At 40.0% G+C, this 23,462-nt stretch overlaps 1 protein-coding gene across 1 annotated transcript in view; it reads right to left on the bottom strand.

Moving 5' to 3' along the window:
* The window catches only part of LOC123769303 (UDP-glycosyltransferase UGT5-like), a 189,043-nt gene that overhangs the window by 113,967 nt on the left and 51,614 nt on the right, over positions 1-23,462 (bottom strand). The window contains exon 3 of the mRNA XM_069309817.1: positions 17,416-17,658. Within this exon, the coding sequence (XP_069165918.1) occupies positions 17,416-17,658 (243 nt within the window). The remainder of the gene's footprint in view (positions 1-17,415; positions 17,659-23,462) is intronic.

The raw sequence follows: 23,462 nt of genomic DNA, 5'->3' as shown, positions 1-23,462 counted from the left end.
GGAACCACACTGTCGTTGATAAATTTACTTATTTTGGGGGGGACAGTGTTACTCATTTCATGCAGCGAGTTGCCACCAAATGGGAAATTATCAGATCTACCCTCCACCATTATGAAATAGACATGTCTCTTGAGGATATGATCCATTTTAGGAGACAGACTCACTGCCAGTTTTGTGAGCAGGTATTTACCCCCTCCAATTTCAAGGTTCAACATCATGATCACCTTAGGGAAAAGCTCAATTATATTGGAGCTCTATGTAATTACTGCAACCTCCGCCACAAGAATGCTCTGGAGAGTTTAGTTCTAATTGCCCATAATATGTCTTATGACATGGGCTTAATTTTGAGGGAGTTTACCATGGATTCAAATATTAAGAGCAATATCCTCATGAGACAGGGGACGAAATATCTTAAGGTGGAAATAGGGAAGCTTAAATTTCTTGATTCACTGGCTTTTATTACAGGTAGTCTTTCATCCCTAGCAAAGACCCACATTGATTCAGCCAGCCCCTTAACATTCACTCACTCAATGATAGAGGGTTTGCCCAAAAAGAGTCACCACCTACTCTTAAAGGGTAAGCAGTTTTTCCCTTATGAATATACCACAAAAATCAGCTGCTTTAATGACACAACACTCCCTCCTATTGAAATGTTCTACAGCTCCCTAAACAAATCAGGTATAACTTTGGACGAATATAGACATTCTAAATTAGTATGGGAGGCTACAGGGTGTAGGACATTAAAAGACTACCTCCTCATTTATTTGAGGTGTGATGTAGGATTACTGGCTGACATTTTTACACACCACAGGGCAATTCTAAATGATATATATTCTTTAGAATTGACACACTATTGCAGCCTCCCAGGGTACTCCTACGACTGCTTCCTGAAAAGTAGTAGAATATCGTTGGAGTTAAGTGCAGATGTGACGTTGCACAATCTCTTATCACAAAACATACGAGGGGGTTTTACAACTGCAGTTAGGAGTTATGTCAGAGCTAACAACCGCTATGTCAACCCATCTTTTAACCCCCAGGAGGATAGGTCTTCATTCTTACTTTATCTCGACTTTAACAGCCTCTATGGGAGTTGTATGACTAGGAAATTGCCCCATGGGGGACTAAGGAGACTATCATCTGATGAGATGAACTCCTTCATTAGTGGGGGGAAGATAATGACAGAACAGCCTTTCTCTTCTAACAAAGGGTACTGGCTCTTAATTGACACCAAACTTTTAAGACCCGAAATAGCTAGACTAACAGACGATCTGCCCCTTTGTTTACACCATAGGGGAATAAGTATGGAGGATATCTCACCATTTAGTAGGGGACTTCTGGAAACAAATAACATCACACACCTCCCCCCAAAAAACATCAAACTGGTTGGAGATCATCTCCCCAAAAAACATTATTTCATATCTCTTCACCTTTTACAACTATTTATTGAGATAGGACTTGAAGTGGAAACAATACATGCAATTTACGAGTTCCACCAGTCAGATTTTATGGCAGAATTTGTTAACACCAACGTTAACAATAGAAATGCCTCCAGCAGTAATGATAGGAAAACACTCTTCAAATTACTGACGAACAGTGTTTTTGGTAAAACGCTACTGAATCCAGCTCGTTATGCCATTGACACCAAACTAGTGACTTCAGCTAGGGCCTTTTTACGAGAGGTGAAGAATCCCCGCTTTAAACGAATGGTGCATTTAGGCGACAATAAATTATTGTCTGTCAGTTCCAGACCATTCATTAAAATTACTCATCCTAATTACATTGGGTTCCAGATTCTTGAGCTAGCAAAATACAGCTTGTACCATTTTTGGTACAGGGTACTTAAGAACCACTATTCAGATAGGGTACAACTGGTGTATAGTGATACAGACAGTTTCATTTTCACCTTACTAGCTGAAGATGTCTTTAATGAGATGGGGAAAGAACCCCTTAGTTTGTGGATGGATACGAGTAATTTTCCTGAAACTCACCCCTTGTATGATCCTTCTAAAAAGGGTGTTTTAGGGCTGTTAAAGTCAGAGGTGTCAGATAAACACATCCTTGAAGTTGTGGCACTCAAGCCCAAAATGTATAGTGTGCTTTTGCTTGACAATAAAAATTCCATCACCGCTAAGGGTATTCCCCGAGCTGTGCAAAGATCTTTAACACATAACCACTTTAAAGAGACCCTTCACAGTAATGGTGTAGTAAATACTTTTAATTACTCACAAATAAGAAACATAGGGGGGCAGATGGCAACCACATTCAATACTAAGAGGGGTTTAAGTGCATTTGATGATAAGCGCTTTTACCTAAATAAATACACTAGCCTAGCGTATGGTCACCCAGACATACCATCCGAGCCCCACCCCAACACCTCAGCCCAAGGAATGTCCACCGAGAGTGAAGGTGGTGACGTCATTGAACCACAAGGAGAGGAAGGACAACACCCCACCAGCGAGAGTGAACCCTATGACGTCAGCAGTCAGTCACCTGAGGGAGGCGCACTACATCCCATTCACTCTCTGGGAGATGATGAGTCATCATCTTCGTCCCAGGAGGAGGAGGAGGAGGGGGAGGAAGACCCCACAACGGACTTGTGGGCGAGAAGGAGAGGTCTTGTTAATAAATATTATGTGGGGGGAGATGACCTACAATACGACTATGTTTAACCCTATGTACTTTGATAATATAATCTATAAATCATCAGGATTATTTCTTTTTCTCCTTCTTTAAGTATAGAGGTTTAAAATATATCCAACTTAAAAACAACTAAGGGAGGCTGGTCCCTCTTACGGTACACTCAAGGTCATCAAGTATGAGGAGGGCTGGTGAGGGGGACCGCCCCTACTGCGAGGATCCTGTTTTTACACCTGTCCCATAGGGGGAGGTGGGGGGGGGGGTAACTACCGCTCACCTGAGTGTTTATTATACAAATATACTGTCATACTTTTCTGTATAAATGAACATGAGCATGAACATAGCGACACATAATAGATACCTATCTTCACTATTTTACGATTGTTGCTGCCCCACACCTTGGGCGACCTAATATGGGGTGGCTCTAAGTGGCACCCCGCCTCTGATTTTCTTATCTGATTACCCTTCATAGGCAGCTACTTTACTGTAAATGAACATGATCATAGTGGCACATAATAGATACCTATCTTCACTGTTTTTTCGACTGCTACCACTCACACCTTGGGTGACCTAATATGGAGTGGCACTATGTGGCTCCCCGCTTCTGATTTTCTTATCTGATTACCCTACATAGGTGGCTCTATCTGTCACCAAATAATCTACTTATATATATATATATATATATATATATATATATATATATATATATATATATATGGACATATGTCTATATAGTAGCCAGAACGCACTTCTCAGCCTACTATGCAAGGCCCGATTTGCCTAATAAGCCAAGTTTTCATGAATTAATTGTGTTTCGACAACCTAACCTACCTAACCTAACCTAACCTAACTTTTTCGGCTACCTAACCTAACCTAACCTATAAAGATAGGTTAGGTTAGGTTCGGTCATATATCTACGTTAATTTTAACTCCAATAAAAAAAATTTACCTCATACATAATGAAATGGGTAGCTTTATCATTTCATAAGAAAAAAATTAGATAAAATATATTAATTCAGGAAAACTTGGCTTATTAGGCAAATCGGGCCTTGCATAGTAGGCTGATAAGTGCGTTCTGGCTACTAGGTACGACATATATATATATATATATATATATATATATATATATATATATATATATATATATATATATATATATATATATATATATATATATATATATATATATATATATATATATATATATGTGTGTGTGTGTGTGTGTGTGTGTGGTACCTAGTAGCCAGAACGTCGTACTCGGCCTGCTATGCAAGGCCCGATTTGCCTAACAAGCCAAGTTTTCCTGAATTAATATATTTTCTCTAATTTTTTTCTTATGAAATGATAAAGCTATCCATTTCGTTATGTATGAGGTAATTTTTCTTTATTGGAGTTAAAATTAACGTAGATATATGACCGAACCTAACCAACCCTTAAAGGGAGCCGGTCGGCCGAGCGGACAGCACACTGGACTTGTGATCCTGTGGTCCTGGGTTCGATCCCAGGCGCCGGCGAGAAACAATGGGCAAAGTTTCTTTCACCCTATGCCCCTGTTACCTAGCAGTAAAATAGGTACCTGGGTGTTAGTCAGTTGTCACGGGCTGCTTCTTGGGGGTGGAGGCCTGGTCGAGGACCGGGAGATTTGCCTGCTCATCTACCTTATTTTTGAAATGGGGAGTGGTTGGCTAATGTCCAGAAGTTGGTGGAACATTTGTCATCAGAGCAGAAGCAGGACTTGGAGCAGTTGCTGATTTCTCATGCAGACATCTTTGGCAATATTCCCATCCAAACTATAATTATTCACCACGACATCGAGGTGACAGACAACCAGCCAGTCAAGTCACACCCATATAGAGTTAAACCTGCAAAGCTGAATCTCATCCGGAAAGAAGCCGACTACATGCTTCAACATGAATTGGTGAGACCTAGCAGCAGCAGTTGGAGTAGTCCTTGTATTTTAGTTCCAAAGAAGGATGGAACTCACACGTTGGTCATTGACTACCATCAGCTAAATGTAATGACTGTTGATGATAACTTTCCAATACCTAGATTAGATGATTGTATAGACAGTGTTGGTAAAGCCAAATTTGTAAATAAACTAGATTTGTCCAAAGGGTACTGGCAAATTCCTTTAACACCAAGAACACGGGAGATGAGTGCATTTGTAACTGCAGATGGGCTGTATGAATTCACTGTAATGCCTTTTGTGCTGAAAAATGCCCCAGCAACTTTCCAGCGTCTTATGAACTTAGTGTTAAAAGACATACCACAATGTAGAACTTACTTGGATGATATTGTAATTTTTCACAATAATTGGGAGGACCATATGAAACATAAGAACACAAGAACATAAGAACAAAGGTAACCGCAGAAGGCCTATTGGCCCATACGAGGCAGCTCCTATTCTATAACCACCCAATCCCACTCATATACTTGTCCAACCCGCGCTTGAAACAATCGAGGGACACCACCTCCACCACGTTACGCGGCAATTGGTTCCACAAATCAACAACCCTGTTACTGAACCAGTATTTACCCAAATCTTTCCTAAACCTAAACTTATCCAATTTATACCCATTGTTTCGTGTTCTGTCTTGTGTTGATATTTTTAATACCCTATTAATATCCCCCCTGTTATGTCCATTCACCCACTTGTAAACCTCTATCATGTCACCCCTAACTCTTCGCCTTTCCAGTAAATGCAACTTAAGCTTTGTTAATCTTTCTTCATATGAAAGATTTCTTATTTGGGGAATTAACTTAGTCATCCTACGTTGGACACGTTCAAGTGAATTTATATCCATTCTATAATAAGGGCGACCAAAACTGAGCTGCATAATCTAAATGGGGCCTAACCAGAGCAAAATATAGCTTGAGAACCACACCAGGTGTCTTGTTACTAACGCTTCGATTAATAAATCCAAGTGTCCTATTCGCCTTATTACGAACATTCATGCATTAAGAAAACATAAGAACAAAGGCAACTGCAGAAGGCCTATTGGCCCATACGAGGCAGTTCCTATTTATAACCACCCAATCCCACTCATATACTTGTCCAACCCGCGCTTGAAACAATCGAGGGACCCCACCTCCAGCACGTTACGCGGTAATTGGTTCCACAAATCAACAACCCTGTTACTGAACCAGTATTTACCCATGTCTTTCCTAAATCTAAACTTATCCAATTTATACCCATTGTTTCGTGTTCTGTCTTGTGTTGATACTTTTAATACCCTATTAATATCCCCTTTGTTATGTCCATTCACTCACTTGTAAACCTCTATCATGTCACCCCTAACTCTTCGCCTTTCCAGTGAATGCAACTTAAGCTTTGTTAATCTTTCTTCATATGAAAGATTTCTAATTTGTGGAATTAACTTAGTCATCCTACGCTGGACACGTTCAAGTGAATATATATCCATTCTATAATATGGCGACCAAAACTGAACTGCATAATCTAAATGGGGCCTAACTAGAGCAAAATATAGCTTGAGAACCACACCAGGTGTCTTGTTACTAACGCTGCGATTAATAAATTCAAGTGTCCGATTTGCCTTATTCCGAACATTTATGCATTGATCCTTTTGTTTTAAATTCTTACTAATCATAACTCCCAGATCCCTTTCGCAATGGTGTTGTTCATGGTATTGGGGGTGCTATATTAAGCTGGATTAGGGCATGGCTATACTAAACGAAACAGAGTTAGTATAAATGGAATCAAGTCAGAGTGGGAAAATGTTGTAAGTGGAGTGCCTCAAGGCTCTGTCCTGGGACCTCTGTTGTTTATAATATATATAAATGATTTAGATTCAGGTTTGAGTAGCAACATTTGCAAATTTGCCGATGATGCGAAAATCGGTAGGGAAATTAATTCGGAGGACTCACTATCACTTCAAATTGATCTAGATAGGGTTTTGAAATGGTCAAAGGATTGGCAGATGCAGTTTAATGCTGATAAATGTAAAGTTCCAAGGTTAGGTAATGATGATAGAGTTTCAAGATACGAGCTAGATGGTGTTGAGATTGCGAAGTCGGATTGCGAAAGGGATCTGGGAGTTATGATTAGTAAGAATTTAAAACAAAAGGATCAATCCATAAATGTTCGTAATAAGGCAAATCGGACACTTGGATTTATTAATCGCAGCGTTAGTAACAAGACACCTGGTGTGGTTCTCAAACTATTTCTTACTCTAGTTAGTTCCCATTTAGATTATGCAGTTCAGTTTTGGTCGCCATATTATAGAATGGATACAAATTCACTTGAACGTGTCCAGCGTAGAATGACTAAGTTAATTCCCCAAATTAGAAATCTTTCATATGAAGAAAGATTAACAAAGCTGAAGTTGCATTCACTGGAAAGGCGAAGAGTTAGGGGTGACATGATAGAGGTTTACAAGTGGGTGAATGGACATAACAAAGGGGATATTAATAGGGTATTAAAAGTATCAACACAAGACAGAACACGAAACAATGGTTATAAATTGGATAAGTTTAGATTTAGGAAAGACTTGGGTAAATACTGGTTCAGTAACAGGGTTGTTGATTTGTGGAACCAATTGCCGCGTAACATTGTGGAGGTGGGGTCCCTCGATTGTTTCAAGCATGGGTTGGACATGTATATGAGTGGGATTGGGTGGTTATAAATAGGAGCTGCCTCGTATGGGCCAATAGACCTTCTGCAGTTGCCTTTGTTCTTATGTTCTTATGTTCTTAATCCGACTTCGCAATCTCAACACCATCTAGCTCGTATCTTGTAACTCTATTATCATTACCTAACCTCAGAAATTTACATTTATCAGCATTAAACTGCATCTGCCAATCCTTTGATCATTTCAAAACCCTATCTAGATCAACTTGAAGCGATAGTGAGTCCTCCTCCGAATTAATTTCCCTACCGATTTTCGTATCATCGGCAAATTTGCAAATGTTGCTACTCAAACCTGAATCTAAATCATTTATATATATTATAAACAACAGAGGTCCCAGGACAGAGCCTTGAGGCACTCCACTTACAACATTTTCCCACTCTGACTTGATTCCATTTATACTAACTCTCTGTTTCCTTTGGTATAGCCATGCCCTAATCCAGCTTAATATAGCACCCCCAATACCATGAGACTCTATCTTTTTAATCAGTCTTTCATGTGGCACGGTATCAAAAGCTTTGCTAAAGTCAAGGTACACAACATCACAATCCTTACCACTATCAACTGCCTCAACTATGCTAGAATAAAAAGATAACAAATTTGTTAAACATGACCGGCCATTTATAAAACCATGTTGCGACTCAATTATTAATTTATGTTTTTCAAGATGAAGACGAATTTTATTTGCTATTATAGATTCGAGTAACTTTCCCACAATAGACGTTAGGCTAATTGGTCGATAGTTAGACGCAAGTGATCTATCTCCTTTCTTAAAAACTGGTATCACATTAGCAACTTTCCAAAACTCTGGCACTCTGCCTGACTCTATTGATTTATTAAATATGGTTGACAGTGGGTCACAAAGTTCCTCTTTGCATTCTTTAAGCACCCTGGCAAACACTTCATCCGGCCCTGGGGATTTGTTGGGTTTGAGTTTTACTATTTGTTTAAGAACATCCTCCCTGGTAACTGCTAAACTCGTCAACCTGTCCTCGTCCCCACCCACATAGACTTGTTCGGCTGAAGGCATATTGTTAAGTTCCTCTTTAGTAAATACAGATACAAAATATTTATTAAAAATACTACTCATCTCTTCATCACTATCTGTTATTTGACCTGTCTCAGTTTTTAATGGACCTATCCTTTCCCTAGTCTTAGTACGATATAACTGAAAAAACTCTTTAGGATTTGTCTTTGCTCTCCCTGCTATGCGAACTTCATAGTTTCTTTTTGCTTTCCTTATCTCTTTTTTAACATTTCTAACCAGTTGTACGAATTCCTGTTCTAAAGTGACCTCCCCATTTTTAATCCTTTTGTACCAAGCTCTCTTTTTACCTATAAGGTTCTTCAAATTCTTTGTTATCCACTTTGGGTCATTAGTATTCGATCTATTCAATTTGTATGGTATACTACGTTCCTGTGCTTTGTTTAGAATATTCTTAAATAAGTTATATATTGAATCCACATCGAAATCCCCATTTAAGTCACCTATCGCTGGGTTCATGTCTCGCTCCAAGACCGGCCCACACCCCACACCCAAGACCCTCCAATCAACCCGACCCAAAAAATTTCTTAGGCTATTAAAATCAGCTTTTCGAAAATCGGGCACTTTCACAGAATTTTCTCCTACAGGTCTATTCCATTCTATGCTAAATCTGATTACTTTGTGATCACTGTTCCCTAGCTCACTCCCTATTTCGATGTCATTAATTTGTGTTTCCCTGTTAGTTAACACTAAATCTAAAATATTAGTTTCCCGCGTTGGTTCCTTAATATGTTGCGTAAGAATGCAATCGTCAATTAATTTTAGAAAATCTTCTGCTTCACTATTCCCTGCTTTGTTCACCCAGTTTATTCCACTAAAATTAAAGTCACCCATGACATAAATACTGTTAGATCTAGATGCTCTAGATATTTCATTCCATAGATGCTTTGCTTCCATTCTGTCTAAATTTGGTGGCCTATATATAACTCCTATTATAATATTATTTGCTTTTTCGTTTAATTCTATCCAAATAGTTTCTGTGTGTGGCTCAGTTTTGATTCCCTCTTTGAGACTACATTTCAAATTGTCCCTAACATATATGGCTACTCCCCCTCCTCGTCTAATATATCTATCTGTGTGAAATAGTTTAAATCCATTTATCTGATATTCAGCTAATAGTTCTCTATTTTCTACGTTCATCCACGTTTCAGTAAGTGCAATAATATCTATTTTTTTTTGTGCAGACAAGAGCATTTAATTCATTAATTTTATTTCTTAGACTTCTACTGTTAGTGTAATATATCCTAAGTGAATTGTTATTTTGAGGCCCTTTTCTTTCCCTGATCATTTTGCCAATTCTTTTCTCCCATGAACACATACTTTTATTATCTCCTTCCTCCAAATTAATTCCCATACCACTATCTACTAACAGTTTAAACCCAAACAAACACCTCTAACCACTGGTTCCAACGAGTTCGCAACAGCAACAACCCCAGCCCTCGATAGATGCACCCCATCACGAGCATACATTTCATTTCTTCCATAGAAGCGTTCCCAGTTGTCTATGAAAGATATTGCATTTGATTTGCAATATCTTTCCAGCCGGCAATTGACACCAAGTGCCCTCGACATCCATTCATTTCCCACTCCCTTTCTTGGAAGAATGCCACATATGATCGGGATTCCTCCCTTGCTCCTAACTAATTCAATGGCTGTCCTAAATCTCTGTATTAGTTCCTCACTCCTAACTCGCCCAACATCATTACCCCCTGCACTAATACAAATAATGGGTTTGTTCCCATTTCCCGTCATAATATCATTCATGTTTTCAACAATATCACCAATTCCAGCTCCCGGATAGCAAACTCTTAATCTGTTCCCCCTATCTCTGGCACAAAACGTTCTGTCTAAATACCTCACCTGGGAATCTCCCACAACCAAAATTCGCTTCGGTACCGCCCTAACTTTCTGAGCAGCCTGAGGGGCCTGCGCTCTGCCGTTCCTCGCTGATTTCCTCGCTGCAGGCGCACTACAGCACTCGTCCTCCAACACGGCAAATCTCTTTGCCGTCCTTAGGGCGTCTGTATGCGGCCTTGTCAAGGTCTTCTTAAGACCCCTGTCTTTCACTACTCTCCACGATGAGGTCTCGTCAACACTGGTCTCCTACTTCGTTTCTTCTCGAAGTCTCAGCCGTCGTACCTCCTCCCGCAGGGAATCCATCTCTGCTCTCCGAGCTCCAACCAAACTCACCAAATCATTAACTAATCCTTCCATTATTGCAATAATAATGTTACTCCAGAGCTCCAGCTAACACGCTGGTTTAGCTCTGAAAGGTTTAGCTCAACTATTAAAATGCTTAAAGGAGGCGAATTTAACTGTAAACTTACACAAATGTACTTTTGCTAGAGCTAATATTTGTTACTTAGGATATGAAGTGGGAAATGGGAAGATGTTACCACTCAAAAATAAAATAAAAGATATATTAGAGTATCCAGTGTTAACTAGCAACAATGAGGTACAAAGATATCTAGGAATGTGTGCTTATTACAGGAAGTTCTGTAAAAATTGTGCAGCTTCTTTGACAATCTTGCTATGTAAAAAGATAAAGTTTAGATATTCTCAGGAATGACAGGATGACTACTAAATCAAAAGGAATGTTGTCATCTAGTCCAGTGTTACCTACTCCTAATTACTCTAAGCCATTAAAACTATATATAGATGCTTCGGATTGGGGGTCCTGGTTCTGTACTAATGCAAGAGGATGATGAAGGTATTAATCATCCAATATATTATTATTCTAAAAAGTTTACCAAATGTCAACAGAATTACTCCACAGTAGAGAAAGAGGCTTTGTGATTATTAATAGATGTTAAAAAATTTGATATTTATGTATCAGCCAATACTGTTGAAGTGTTTACTGACCACAACCCCCTTAACATTTACTGCTAGCATGAAGAATTCCAATCAGAGGATATTAAAGTGGTCTTTACTGAACATAAGAACAGAGGTAACTGCAGAAGGCCTATTGGCCCATACGAGGCAGCTCCTATCTATAACCACCCAATCCCACTCATATACTTGTCCAACCCGCGCTTGAAACAATCGAGGGACCCCACCTTCACCACGTTACGCGGCAATTGGTTCCACAAATCAACAACCCTGTTACTGAACCAGTATTTACCCAAGTCTTTCCTAAATCTAAACTTATCCAATTTACACCCATTGTTTCGTGTTCTGTCTTGTGTTGATATTTTTAATACCCTATTAATATCCCCCCTGTTATGTCCATTCATCCATTTGTAAACCTCTATCATGTCACCCCTTACTCTTCGCCTTTCCAGTGAATGCAACTTAAGCTTTGTTAATCTTTCTTCATATGAAAGATTTCTAATTTGGGGAATTAACTTAGTCATCCTACGTTGGACACGTTCAAGTGAATTTATATCCATTCTATAATACGGTGACCAAAACTGAACTGCATAATCTAAATGGGGCCTAACCAGAGCAAGATATAGCTTAAGAACCACACCAGGTGCCTTGTTACTAACGCTTCGATTAATAAATCCCAGTGTCCTATTCGCCTTATTACGAACATTCATGCATTGATCCTTTTGTTTTAAATTCTTACTAATCATAACTCCCAGATCTCTTTCGCAATCCGACTTTGCAATCTCAACACCATCTAGCTCGTATCTTGTAACTCTATCGTCATTACCTAGCCTCAGAACTTTACATTTATCAGCATTAAACTGCATTTGCAAATCCTTTGACCATTTCAAAACCCTATCTAGATCAACTTGAAGTGATAGTGAGTCCTCCTCCGAATTAATTTCCCTACCGATTTTCGTATCATCGGCAAATTTGCAAATGTTGCTACTCAAACCTGAATCTAAATCATTTATATATATTATAAACAACAGAGGACCCAGGACAGAGCCCTGAGGTACTCCACTAACAACACTATCCCACTCTGACTTAACCACATTTATACTAACTCTCTGTTTCCTTTGGAATAGCCATGCCCTAATCCAAGTTAATATAGCACCCCCAATACCATGAGCTTCTATTTTTTTAATTAGTCTTTCATGTGGCACTGTATCAAAAGCTTTGCTAAAATCAAGGTACACAACATCACAATCCTTACCACTATCAACTGCCTCAATTATGCTGGAATAAAAAGTTAGCAAATTTGTTAAACATGAACGGCCATTTGTAAAACCATGTTGCGACTCATTTATTAATTTATGTTTTTCAAGATGGAGACGAATTGTATTTGCAATTATTGATTCAAGTAACTTTCCCACAATAGACGTTAGGCTAATTGGCCGATAGTTTGAAGCAAGTGATCTATCTCCTTTCTTAAAAATTGGTACCACATTAGCTACCTTCCATGACTCTGGCACTCTGCCTGACTCTATTGATTTATTAAATATGGTAGACAGTGGCTCGGTCAGCTCCTCTTTGCATTCTTTAAGCACCCTAGCAAACACTTCATCCGGCCCTGGGGATTTGTTTGGTTTTAGTTTTTCTAATTGTTTAATTACATCCTCCCTGGTAACTGCTAAACTAGTCAACCTGTCCTCATCCCCACCCACATAGACTTGTTCGGCTGAAGGCATATTGTTAAGTTCTTCTTTAGTAAATACAGATATAAAATATTTGTTAAAAATACAACTCATCTCCTTGTCATTATCCGTTATTTGACCTGTCTCAGATTTTAATGGACCTATCCTTTCCCTAGTCTTAGTTCGATATAACTGAAAAAACCCTTTAGGATTTGACTTTGCTTGCTCTGCTATGCGAACTTCATAGTTTCTTTTTGCTTTCCTAATCTCTTTGTTACCATTTCTAACCAGTTGTATGAATTCCTGTTCTAAACTGACTTCCCCATTCTTAATCCTTTTGTACCAAGCTCTCTTTTTACCTATAAGGTTCTTTAAATTATTTGTTATCCACTTTGGGTCATTAGTATTCGATCTATTCAATTTGTATGGTATACTACGTTCCTGTGCTTTGTTTAGAATATTCTTAAATAAGTTATATATTAAATCCACATCCAAATCCCCTTTTACGTCACCTATCGCTGGGTTCATGTCTCGCTCTAAGACCGGCCCACACCCCATACCCAAGACTTTCCAATCTATTTGACCCAAAAAATTTCTTAGGCTATTAAAATCAGCTTTTCGAAAATCTGGCACTTTAACAGAATTTTTTCCTACAGGTCTATTCCATTCTATGCTAAATCTGATTACTTTGTGATCACTGTTCCCTAGCTCACTCCCTATTTCGATGTCATTAATTTGTGTTTCCCTGTTAGTTAACACTAAATCTAAAATATTATTTTCCCGCGTTGGTTCCTTAATGTGTTGCGTAAGAAAGCAATCGTCAATTAATTCTAGAAAATCTTCTGCTTCACTATTCCCTGTTTTGTTCACCCAGTTTATTCCACTAAGATTAAAGTCACCCATGACATAAATACTGTTAGATCTAGATGCTCTAGATATTTCATCCTATAGATGCTTTGCTTCCATTCTGTCTAAATTTGGTGGCCTATATACAACTCCTATTATAATATTATTTGCTTTTTCGTTTAATTCTATCCAAATAATTTCTGTGTGTGGCTCAGTTTTGATTCCCTCTTTGAGACTACATTTAAATTGTCCCTAACATATATGGCTACTCCCCCTCCTCGTCTAATATATCTATCTGTGTGAAAGAGTTTAAATCCATTTATCTGATATTCAGCTAATAGTTCTCTATTTTCTACATTCATCCACGTTTCGGTAAGTGCAATAATATCTATTTTTTCTGTGCAGACAAGAGCATTTAATTCATTATTTTTATTTCTTAGACTTCTACTGTTAGTGTAATATATCCTAAGTGAATACTGTTGCAAGAATACAATCATGTCATCAGACATATTCCAGGAAAATTAAATATAGTAGCAGATGCACTCTCTAGATTGCTAAACCTGGTGTGAATTAGGGTTGTACTACTGCACAGAAATGTATGTATATATTATTGTGTATCTATTGCTTATTATATATCTTTACTGTCTCTTTACAATTATTATGAAATCTCTTTGAGGGATTAATTTTATGTGAAAAAAATGTGAAATTCATTTATGAATTTCTCATTTTTTTTTCTCTGCGCTTTAGGAGGATGTTACGAACCTTACTGCCTGTGGAGGTTAGTTTTAATTATGCCCTAAACGCTTTGCGTAATAGTGGCTTTAGGCATTGTATGAACTAGCTCTACCTATAAGTCAACCAATCTTTGTAAAAATTTACTTTATGTATGTACCTTACCTAAATAAACATTTTATCTTTATTTTATTTTATTATAATATGTTGGTGCACACATTGGAGAATGTTTATTATAATACATCTACAGCTGACATCTGGGATGCCGGGAGTTACCAGTAATACTCCGCCCAGTAAAGTAGTACCTTCTCAGCTGGAGATTGTCAAGAATAATGTGAACTGGAATACCCTTATTATGTGAGGGAAAAATGGACTCAGTCAAAAAGCATGTATGGGGAAAATGGTAAATAAAGTCAAAAAGGGTTTGATTGCAAATGTAAAGAATAGAGTATTAAGGGGCGATGACGCAAGAGAGGTGAACGCATTTCTAACGTGAGGGGAGGTGGATACGTTGACGACCAGACCTTGTTATCTGGGGGGGGGGGGGTGATTTTCTCCTGCCGTACAGTCAGATAAGCCATCATTACTTGTTATCAGTGTTGCAAGATATTGTAGAGTAGTTATGCAGACTTTGGAGATTTTTTATAAGAGAGTTCAGGTTTCCTGGAGGTATAAATCATATGTCATTGGTTGATAGCTGTGGTGGCTGTGTGCACGGTTCCAGGTTTGGGACGGTGGGCCTTAGGGTATCTAGCGCCCGCTAGGGACTTATATTAATTCTTAATGACCTTGTGTAGTAAGGAACAACATTTAATATATATGTAATATCGCTTGTCTTATACGTATAAATTGTTGTCTTTGTACTAGGATGGGTATGGGGTCCACTACAGTGCACGTAATGGGTATGGGGTGTACTACAGCGCACGTGATGGGTATGCGGTCCACTACAGCGCACGTGATGGGTAAGGGGTCAACTTCAGAGTACGGGATGGGTATGGGGTCCACTACAGTGCACGTAATGGGAATGCATGGGGTCCACTACAGTGCACGTGATGGGTATGGGGTCCACTACAGTGCACGTAATGGGAATGCATGGGGTCCACTACAGTGCACGTGATGGGTATGGGGTCCACTTCAGCACACGTGATGGGTATGGGGTCCACTTCAGCACACATGCTGGGTATGGGGTCCACTTCAGCACACATGATGGGTATGGGGTCCACTTCAACACACGTGATGGGTATGGGGTCCACTACAGCACACGTGATGGTTATGGGGTCCCCTACACACAGCCAACCACAGCTTGGTTGATAGCTGTGGTGGCTGTGTGCACGGTTCCAGGTTTGGGATGGTGTGCCTTAGGGTATCTAGCACCCGCTAGGGACTTATATTAATTCGTAATGACCTTGTGTAGTAAGGAACAACATTTAATATATATGTAATATCGTTTGTCTTATACATATAAATTTTTGTCTTTGTACTAGGCTGTTTTCCTTACTCCTTGATTTCCCCCTAGGCTCAAGTAAAATCATTATTCCTCCTAGACATCATTTAAAGCTCCACCACCACCAAATTCTTGACAGGTCTCTATGACAACACAATTGATGACAAAAATAAGACACAACCGTGACAGGGACCAGCCTCGTAGCCTGGTGGATAGCGCGCAGGACTCGTAATTCTGTGGCGCGGGGTTCGATTCCCGCACGAGGCAGAAACAAATGGGCAAAGTTTCTTTCACCCTGAATGCCCCTGTTACCTAGCAGTAAATAGGTACCTGGGTGTTAGTCAGCTGTTACGGGCTGCTTCCTGGGGGTGGAGGCCTGGTCGAGGACCGGGCCGCGGGGACACTAAAGCCCCGAAATCATCTCAAGATAACCTCAAGATAACCACTACAGTGCACGTGTTGGGTAAGGGGTCAATTACAGAGCACGGGATGGGTATGGAATCTATTACAGCGCAAGTGATGGGTATGCGGTCCACTACAGTGCACGTAATGGGTATGGGGTGTACTACAGCGCACGTAATGGGTATGCGGTCCACTACAGCGCACGTGATGGGTAAGGGGTCAACTTCAGAGCACGGGTTGGGTATGGGGTCCACTACAGTGCACGTAATGGGAATGCATGGGGTCCACTACAGTGCACGTAATGGGAATGCATGGGGTCCACTACAGTGCACGTGATGGGTATGGGGTCCACTACAGCACATGTGATGGGTATGGGATCCACTACAGTGCATGTGATGGGTATGGGGTTCACTACGATGCACGTGATGGGTATGGGATCCACTACAGCCGACGAGATGGAAATGGGGTCCACTATAACGCACGGGAAGGGTATGGGGTCCACCTCAGCAGACGAGAAGGAAATGGGGTCCACTACAGCGCACGGGATGCGTTTTGGGGTCCACTACAGCTCACGGGATGGGAATCGTGTCCATTACAGCCTACGGGATATGTATGGAGTGTACTTCAGCCGACGGGATGGGTATGGGGTCCATTGCTGCCCACATGATGGAGATGGGGTACACTACAGCTGACAGGATTGGTATGGGGTTACGTACAGCGCATGGGGTGGATATGGGGCCCAATACAGCCGAAGGGATGGGTATGGGTTCTATCTTAGCCGACGGAATGTGTATGGGGTCCACTACAACCTACGGGATGAATTTGGAGTCCACTATAGCCCACATGATTGGTATGGGGTCCACTACAGCCCACATGATGAATATGGGGTCTACTACAGCCCACATTATGGGTATGGGGTACTCTACAGCTCACATGATGGGTATGGGGTCCACTACAATCGACGGGATGGGTATGGGGTCCACTAGAGCTCACGTGATAGGTACGGGGTCCACTACATTCCACTTGATGGGTATGAGGGTAAACTACATCCCCACATAATGTGTATTGTGGTCCGCTGTCACCCTAGAGAATACTATGGGGATGCATAATAAAGTAAATTAATCAATTAAACGCAAAGTTCACGAGAGATGCACCCACGTCATTGAACAAGAAGTCGATTAACATGAGGTCAAACTCTTTCCTTCTCCGGTAGAGATCCTTCACGGCTGGAACGTGATACATTTCCCTGGCGATGGCTGGCAACTCTTTCACTAAATGTGTCAGGTCTTTCCTGACGTCAAACATGTTCATATTCTTCTCCTTGAAGTACGGAAGACCGTGAGTAACCTCGTGGACATTCGGATGTCTGGATGACTTTGGGTGGTTGGTCAACATCACTACCTGCAAAAAAAATATATCTTTCAATAACAAATACACAAAGTCTAATGTGTATGTAGAATTGGTCGTTAAGATTTTTTTGGGAAAAGATTAAGTCTGTTAAAAGGTTAATCGACGTCCCATTACACCAACTACTGGACTTTCCTTGGATTCAACTGAAACAGTTGCCTAACTCTAAGTACTTTTTTACTGGTTATTGAATAAAGGCATCAGCTGGAAGGAAACGTTGCCCAAACGCTACTGCCCTGCTGCAGGAATTGAGTCCAAAACCAATCGGCTGTGATCCGACTGCGTCAAATGTCTCGAACTCTGTTCCATAAACAAGGACTTGCAATCTTGGTACTATGATCAGATTCGTTCATCATAGTAAACATTGCTATATTAAGGAAAACGCTGGTCTCTCGCAGGCATAGTTGAAAAAATCATATGCTGAGGGACTAATCATTCCATATAATCGTTTTCTTCTAAGAGAATCCTTCCTGCCTTTTGACTGACAGAAGAGGCAACTCTTCACACATGCCGTCTTGTTGAATCTGCTCTCATACACCACGTCCAACATGCACCTTATTTCTGGTTGTGTTGCTGACGACTCCCGCCTTCCTCACACCGCACATAAATAAGCAATCCTTCTTGTGAGATTTTTCTATGTACCTCTCTTAGAAGGTTGGCCTCAAACAGAGAGAATTGCTTAAGGACAGCTTATAATTTAGGCAAGAGACTATAGCAAGACAGGAGCAACCGCCACGACTTCAATGATGTTGAAGTCCCTATCTACTGAGTCCTCGGGCTCCTTATATGCCTTAGCACTTGTAAAGGTAACCCACAGGTGGGTTCTAACCCACTTCAATTATTTTTTATGTGTGGCTCTATGAATCAGGTTCGAATCTAGAAGCAGGCCTTCATATAACAATTCACATGAACCATTGTAGTAAAAAATGTGGGAGCATTAATGTTGTAGGGTTGACATAAAGACCATTCTCTAACAATCAACAAGTTTATTAAAACAAAGACTAAATTACTACAACAACGATTTTACGTTACGTTAATGTCTCTTAATGGCACATTAAATACTGCTAATCAGCAACCAAGTATAGCAATGACTCCTGTCAATTGCCGCGAGGCTGAACTGATCTAACTTGAACAATTCAGAGTGCTCACTGACGACGCAACATTTCTATCAATATTATTTACAGTCCTCCTGCAATATAAATCTATAATCACAACTTGCTAAGACAACTCGTGCAGCCCCCTGCACTGAGATTGTAACGACTAAGAGGTTAAATGACAACACAAGTAACCACCTGTCAATTCTACGTTAACACTTGTCACTCAAGACTCAATCAAACAATAGAATAATAATTACACAAATTGATCAACTATGATTAATTATGTTAAGTAACTGTCAACAGCAGGCAGCAGCCATTTGGTTACGTTAACACAAACATGTCTCTCAGACACTCAACTCTCAACACGCTAACTCGCTCGTCCTTAATTACATCACATTTGACCTTTCTAGCATTCAGTGAGTAATTATTAATTACTGTCAACAGGACAGTAATTAAACCACAATGAGTTACGTTAACCCCACTGTCAGTCTCTCGACCGTTTCTCTCAAGTCTATGTATTTATCTCTTAGTGGGAATGTTAATTACAATAATTAACTTGAGGAATTGTATAGCTGCCACATGGATTGTTAATTAATTACTTCACGTATTACGTTACTCTATCGCACTGCCTAAGCAGGCGTCAACAATACACTTGTGAATTCACAAGTTGTTAATTACCCATAATAAACCTATGTGCATAATCAACTGTCCCACAAAGAGATCTAATTAAACCAATGAATTATGCTAGCCCAATTGACTTCGCCCTCTAACAGTCAGTCAAACTCTTGGACGGTAATTATCCCCAGTTAAATTGAGCCACTAATTAGCCATCCCACAGATAATTCATCTTGAGCAAATTACATTAACACAAACTACTGTCGCCCTTCCGGCAGTTCCTCTCCACTGTGTGAATTCAATTATGCAATGCTAATGACACTAATTAGCTAGAGTGATAAATTAGTTGTCCAACGGACAGATAATTGCACCCAACGAATTACGTTAATCTCAAGAATGTCTCAACACGACAGTCCCTCCAGTCAAGCAATGTGTTAACTTTATTGGTGTAATTAATTTACCCACAATTTTCTCTCACTGAATCCTTCATGTGTCCCACAAATAATGGTTACACCCAAGGTCTTGTCGTACTGACAAGTAACCGTACAAGGTACACTCTGCAGCCTCCTCCAATGAGTGTCACACTCCCCACAGTGAGATAAGATATATAATCACCGCCCAAAATCACACAACACACACTTTATTAAGATTTCATAGTTGTGTTACTGTAATATATCTGTGCCAGTGATTACTTTAATAAAGTGTGTGTTGTGTGATTTTGGGCGGTGATTATATATTTCATATTTATATATTTATTATATTTATATATTTAATATTTATATTTATATATTATAATATTTATTATATTTATATATATTATACGATCAGAATAATATCAAAGTCTGCTTTCAGGCAACACTCAGCCCCCTTGTTTAACTCCCTAAATATGCTAAACATAATCTCACTTATTATAGATTGTGTGTTGGTTTTGTTGTCGTCGTTGATCCTTCTCTACGGACAACCCAACCCACAACTCGGTAAAGTGCTTATAATTCACTAGATCACACTAGGCACTTCTGGCTCTTGGAGAGGGGCTCAACGTCACACATTTAGGGGATGCGGCTCCAACACTTAGCCTCGTTGTCACGTGCACACACCCATTCGAGCCGCTGTGACTCCCCACTCTCTCCTTAGGTGATATGATCTCTTCAATCCCCCTTTGACTTATTAGTATTACCTTCTACCCTGTCCATAACAGTGGTTCTTGGCTATTTCTCTCTCTCTCTCTTCCTTTACTATTTCCTGGGAAGCCTCACTAGGACAAGGGCAAACACCAGCAAATTGGAATACATTTACTGGACAAAGCACATACACAATACATACACACATATAATGATAATAATGAATCCTATACGCTCTACTATTACAATCAGGTTGCACTCCAACACCATCAGAACTCTATCGTCAGCTTATCAAGTGGTATCCTATCTTCTGATTCCCCACCTGATACTATCTACCTCTTCAAGTAGATCAAGTCTTATACTACACTGTTGCATTATCAACAAGAGAATATATATATATATATATATATATATATATATATATATATATATATATATATATATATATATATATATATATATATATATATATATATATATATATATATATATATATATATATATATAAACGTGTACAAGGAAAATCAGCATGTGAATGCAATAACATATATCAGTATAAATGTTCCTTGATACACCGCAATGATCAATCGATCACCCCATCAGTCCAAGAACGCATACATCTGTAGGTAATCCAGCCTACGCCTGCAACTCTAAACTTCAGTATAAAACACTCCTTGACATAAGCATGCAAACAATCACTCACCTCTCACTGCGTCATGCACGCTAATGACAACCAAACACTATCAACTCCCTACAAGTAATCCACCAGAACTTCCCTTCCACCTCTGGAAGTTCACTACCCTGCTCTCTTCAGGTTCTTCCGGGTTTAACTACCAGGATCCTCTGCAGCTCCTCCAGGCTGCTACCATGAAGTTTCCTTGAGCAACTACGGTGCTTCACCCTTCTGCTAGGGTCCTCCACAGCTCTCCTGGCTGCTACACCATGAAGTTCCCTCGAGCAACTATGGTGCTTCACCACCTCTACAGAAGCACGTGACACTCCTCTTCACTGCTTCTCCTCACAGCTCGAGGTCCTCTCCTCCACTACCTTGGAGTCTCATCAACTACTTCATCTGTGCTGGCTTCGAAGTTCTCAGCAACTTCTTCCCCAAAGACAAACCTGCAACCCATCGACACTCCAATAAAAATGTTTCCCCTTCAACACATAAACAAAAATAATCACACAATATGTTTGCCTCAAACCTCTATCTGTCCTCTACATACAGTGAGAGTGGACTTCCCCGTTTTGGGCGGGTCCATACTCCATCTCGCCCGGCGGCAGTCCTCACTCGCTGGGAGGGTCTTCCACCGTCAGGAGCCAAGCTCCCTCAGTTACCTGCCAGCGCTCAGAGAGGACGGACATCGCTCCGTGTTCCTCCCTCTCAACTCTCTTATTTTAGGCTTTCTGCCTCACCAAAACATGTCTAACTTATCAATAAACATTGCTACTGTCGCTGGGCACACGACCAACTACAAGCAATCACTATGAACTGGCTTATATCGTGCTTTCCACAGATTGTCTAGTCGAGGGCGCTCCTCCCTCTGACGAAGCTTGATCAGGGCGCTGCCACGGCCCACGATAATGCCTCTGGGCGGTTTAATAAACACTTCTCATCGCCCGGGACTTGAGACCACACGTCCCCAGCTCGATTCCACAGCTGGTACGTCTGCACACTTCTCTTCTCTTCGAGATATATCACTAGGGGTTGCCTTCTGACGGGAGCTCAACGGAGCACGGCTTTCCCCCTGCGATGTCTAGCCTCAAGTGAGGTCAAAGCCCTCCAAAGCGAGCCTCACGCCTCCAGCAAAATGTCCACATTTCCTAGCCAGTCATTTATCTGTTTTCTTCTTCACTGCCCATAATCTTAAATTGTTCATCATATCCAACCAGCTATTTTACATATGTGTTATCACCTCTATATTTCTTAGACCTTCTGGTTAGGTCAGGCTTGATAGAATTATTCTCAAAGGGGAGACTCGTTTTTTGGCTACCTGGGATCATAACACACTCCATAAATTCTCTTGTGTCAACTACATTTACCCTGTTCTTAAATGCAAATCCTGCTCTGAAACTCTTCCTGGACAGATGTAATAGGACCCATTATCACCACACCAGAAATAAATATCTCTTTGATATCCCCAGAGTTAAACATAATCTGTGTAAACACTCTATGCAAATAAAGGGACCCAGTTTATGGAACTCACTCCCTATTGAATTGAAAAGCTGTCCAACTTTTACATCATTCAAAATCAAGTACCTAATTTCATCTTCATAGTTTTTCACCTTTTGCCTTAAAATTGCACTGTATCTATTGCTACCCAATCTCCCAACCTTTATGTTCCCAATTTGAACATTTTTACCATTGTGATCATTGCTGTCTTCTTATATGTGCTGCCAATCTGCTGTATGGTGTTTATTATTGTTTAACATCTTTACCATTGAGATCATTGCTGTCTTCTTATATGTGCTGCCAATCTGCTGTATGGTGTTTATTATTGTTTAACATCTTTACCATTGAGATCATTGCTGTCTTCTTATATGTGCTGCCAATCTGCTGTATTGTGTTTATTATTGTTTAACATCTTTACCATTGTGATCATTGCTGTCTTCTTATATGTGCTGCCAATCTGCTGTATGGTGTTTATTAATCTTGTTTATCTGTATCTATTGCTACCCAGTCTCCCAATCTTTATGCACCCAATCTGAGCATCTTTACCATTGTGATCATTGCTGTCTTATATGTGCTGTCAATCTGCTGTATGGTGTCTATTAATCTTGTTTAAATTACCAATCAAGCTGTCAATGTAATCAATCAGAGCTTTAATATAACAATGTGCTTTAATATACTTACTAAGCTCTCTCATCTCATTTTTCTCTTGCAATGTATTTGTTATCATGTATCAATTCTGATAGAAATTACCTACTTAAAATTATCTGTTAGATTAAGGACCTGCCCGAAACGCTG

This window comes from Procambarus clarkii, chromosome 66 (genome assembly GCF_040958095.1).
Source record: "Procambarus clarkii isolate CNS0578487 chromosome 66, FALCON_Pclarkii_2.0, whole genome shotgun sequence".
In the NCBI taxonomy this organism is placed as follows: Eukaryota; Metazoa; Arthropoda; class Malacostraca; order Decapoda; family Cambaridae; genus Procambarus; species Procambarus clarkii.
This window is presented reverse-complemented; position numbering and strand designations above follow the sequence as displayed.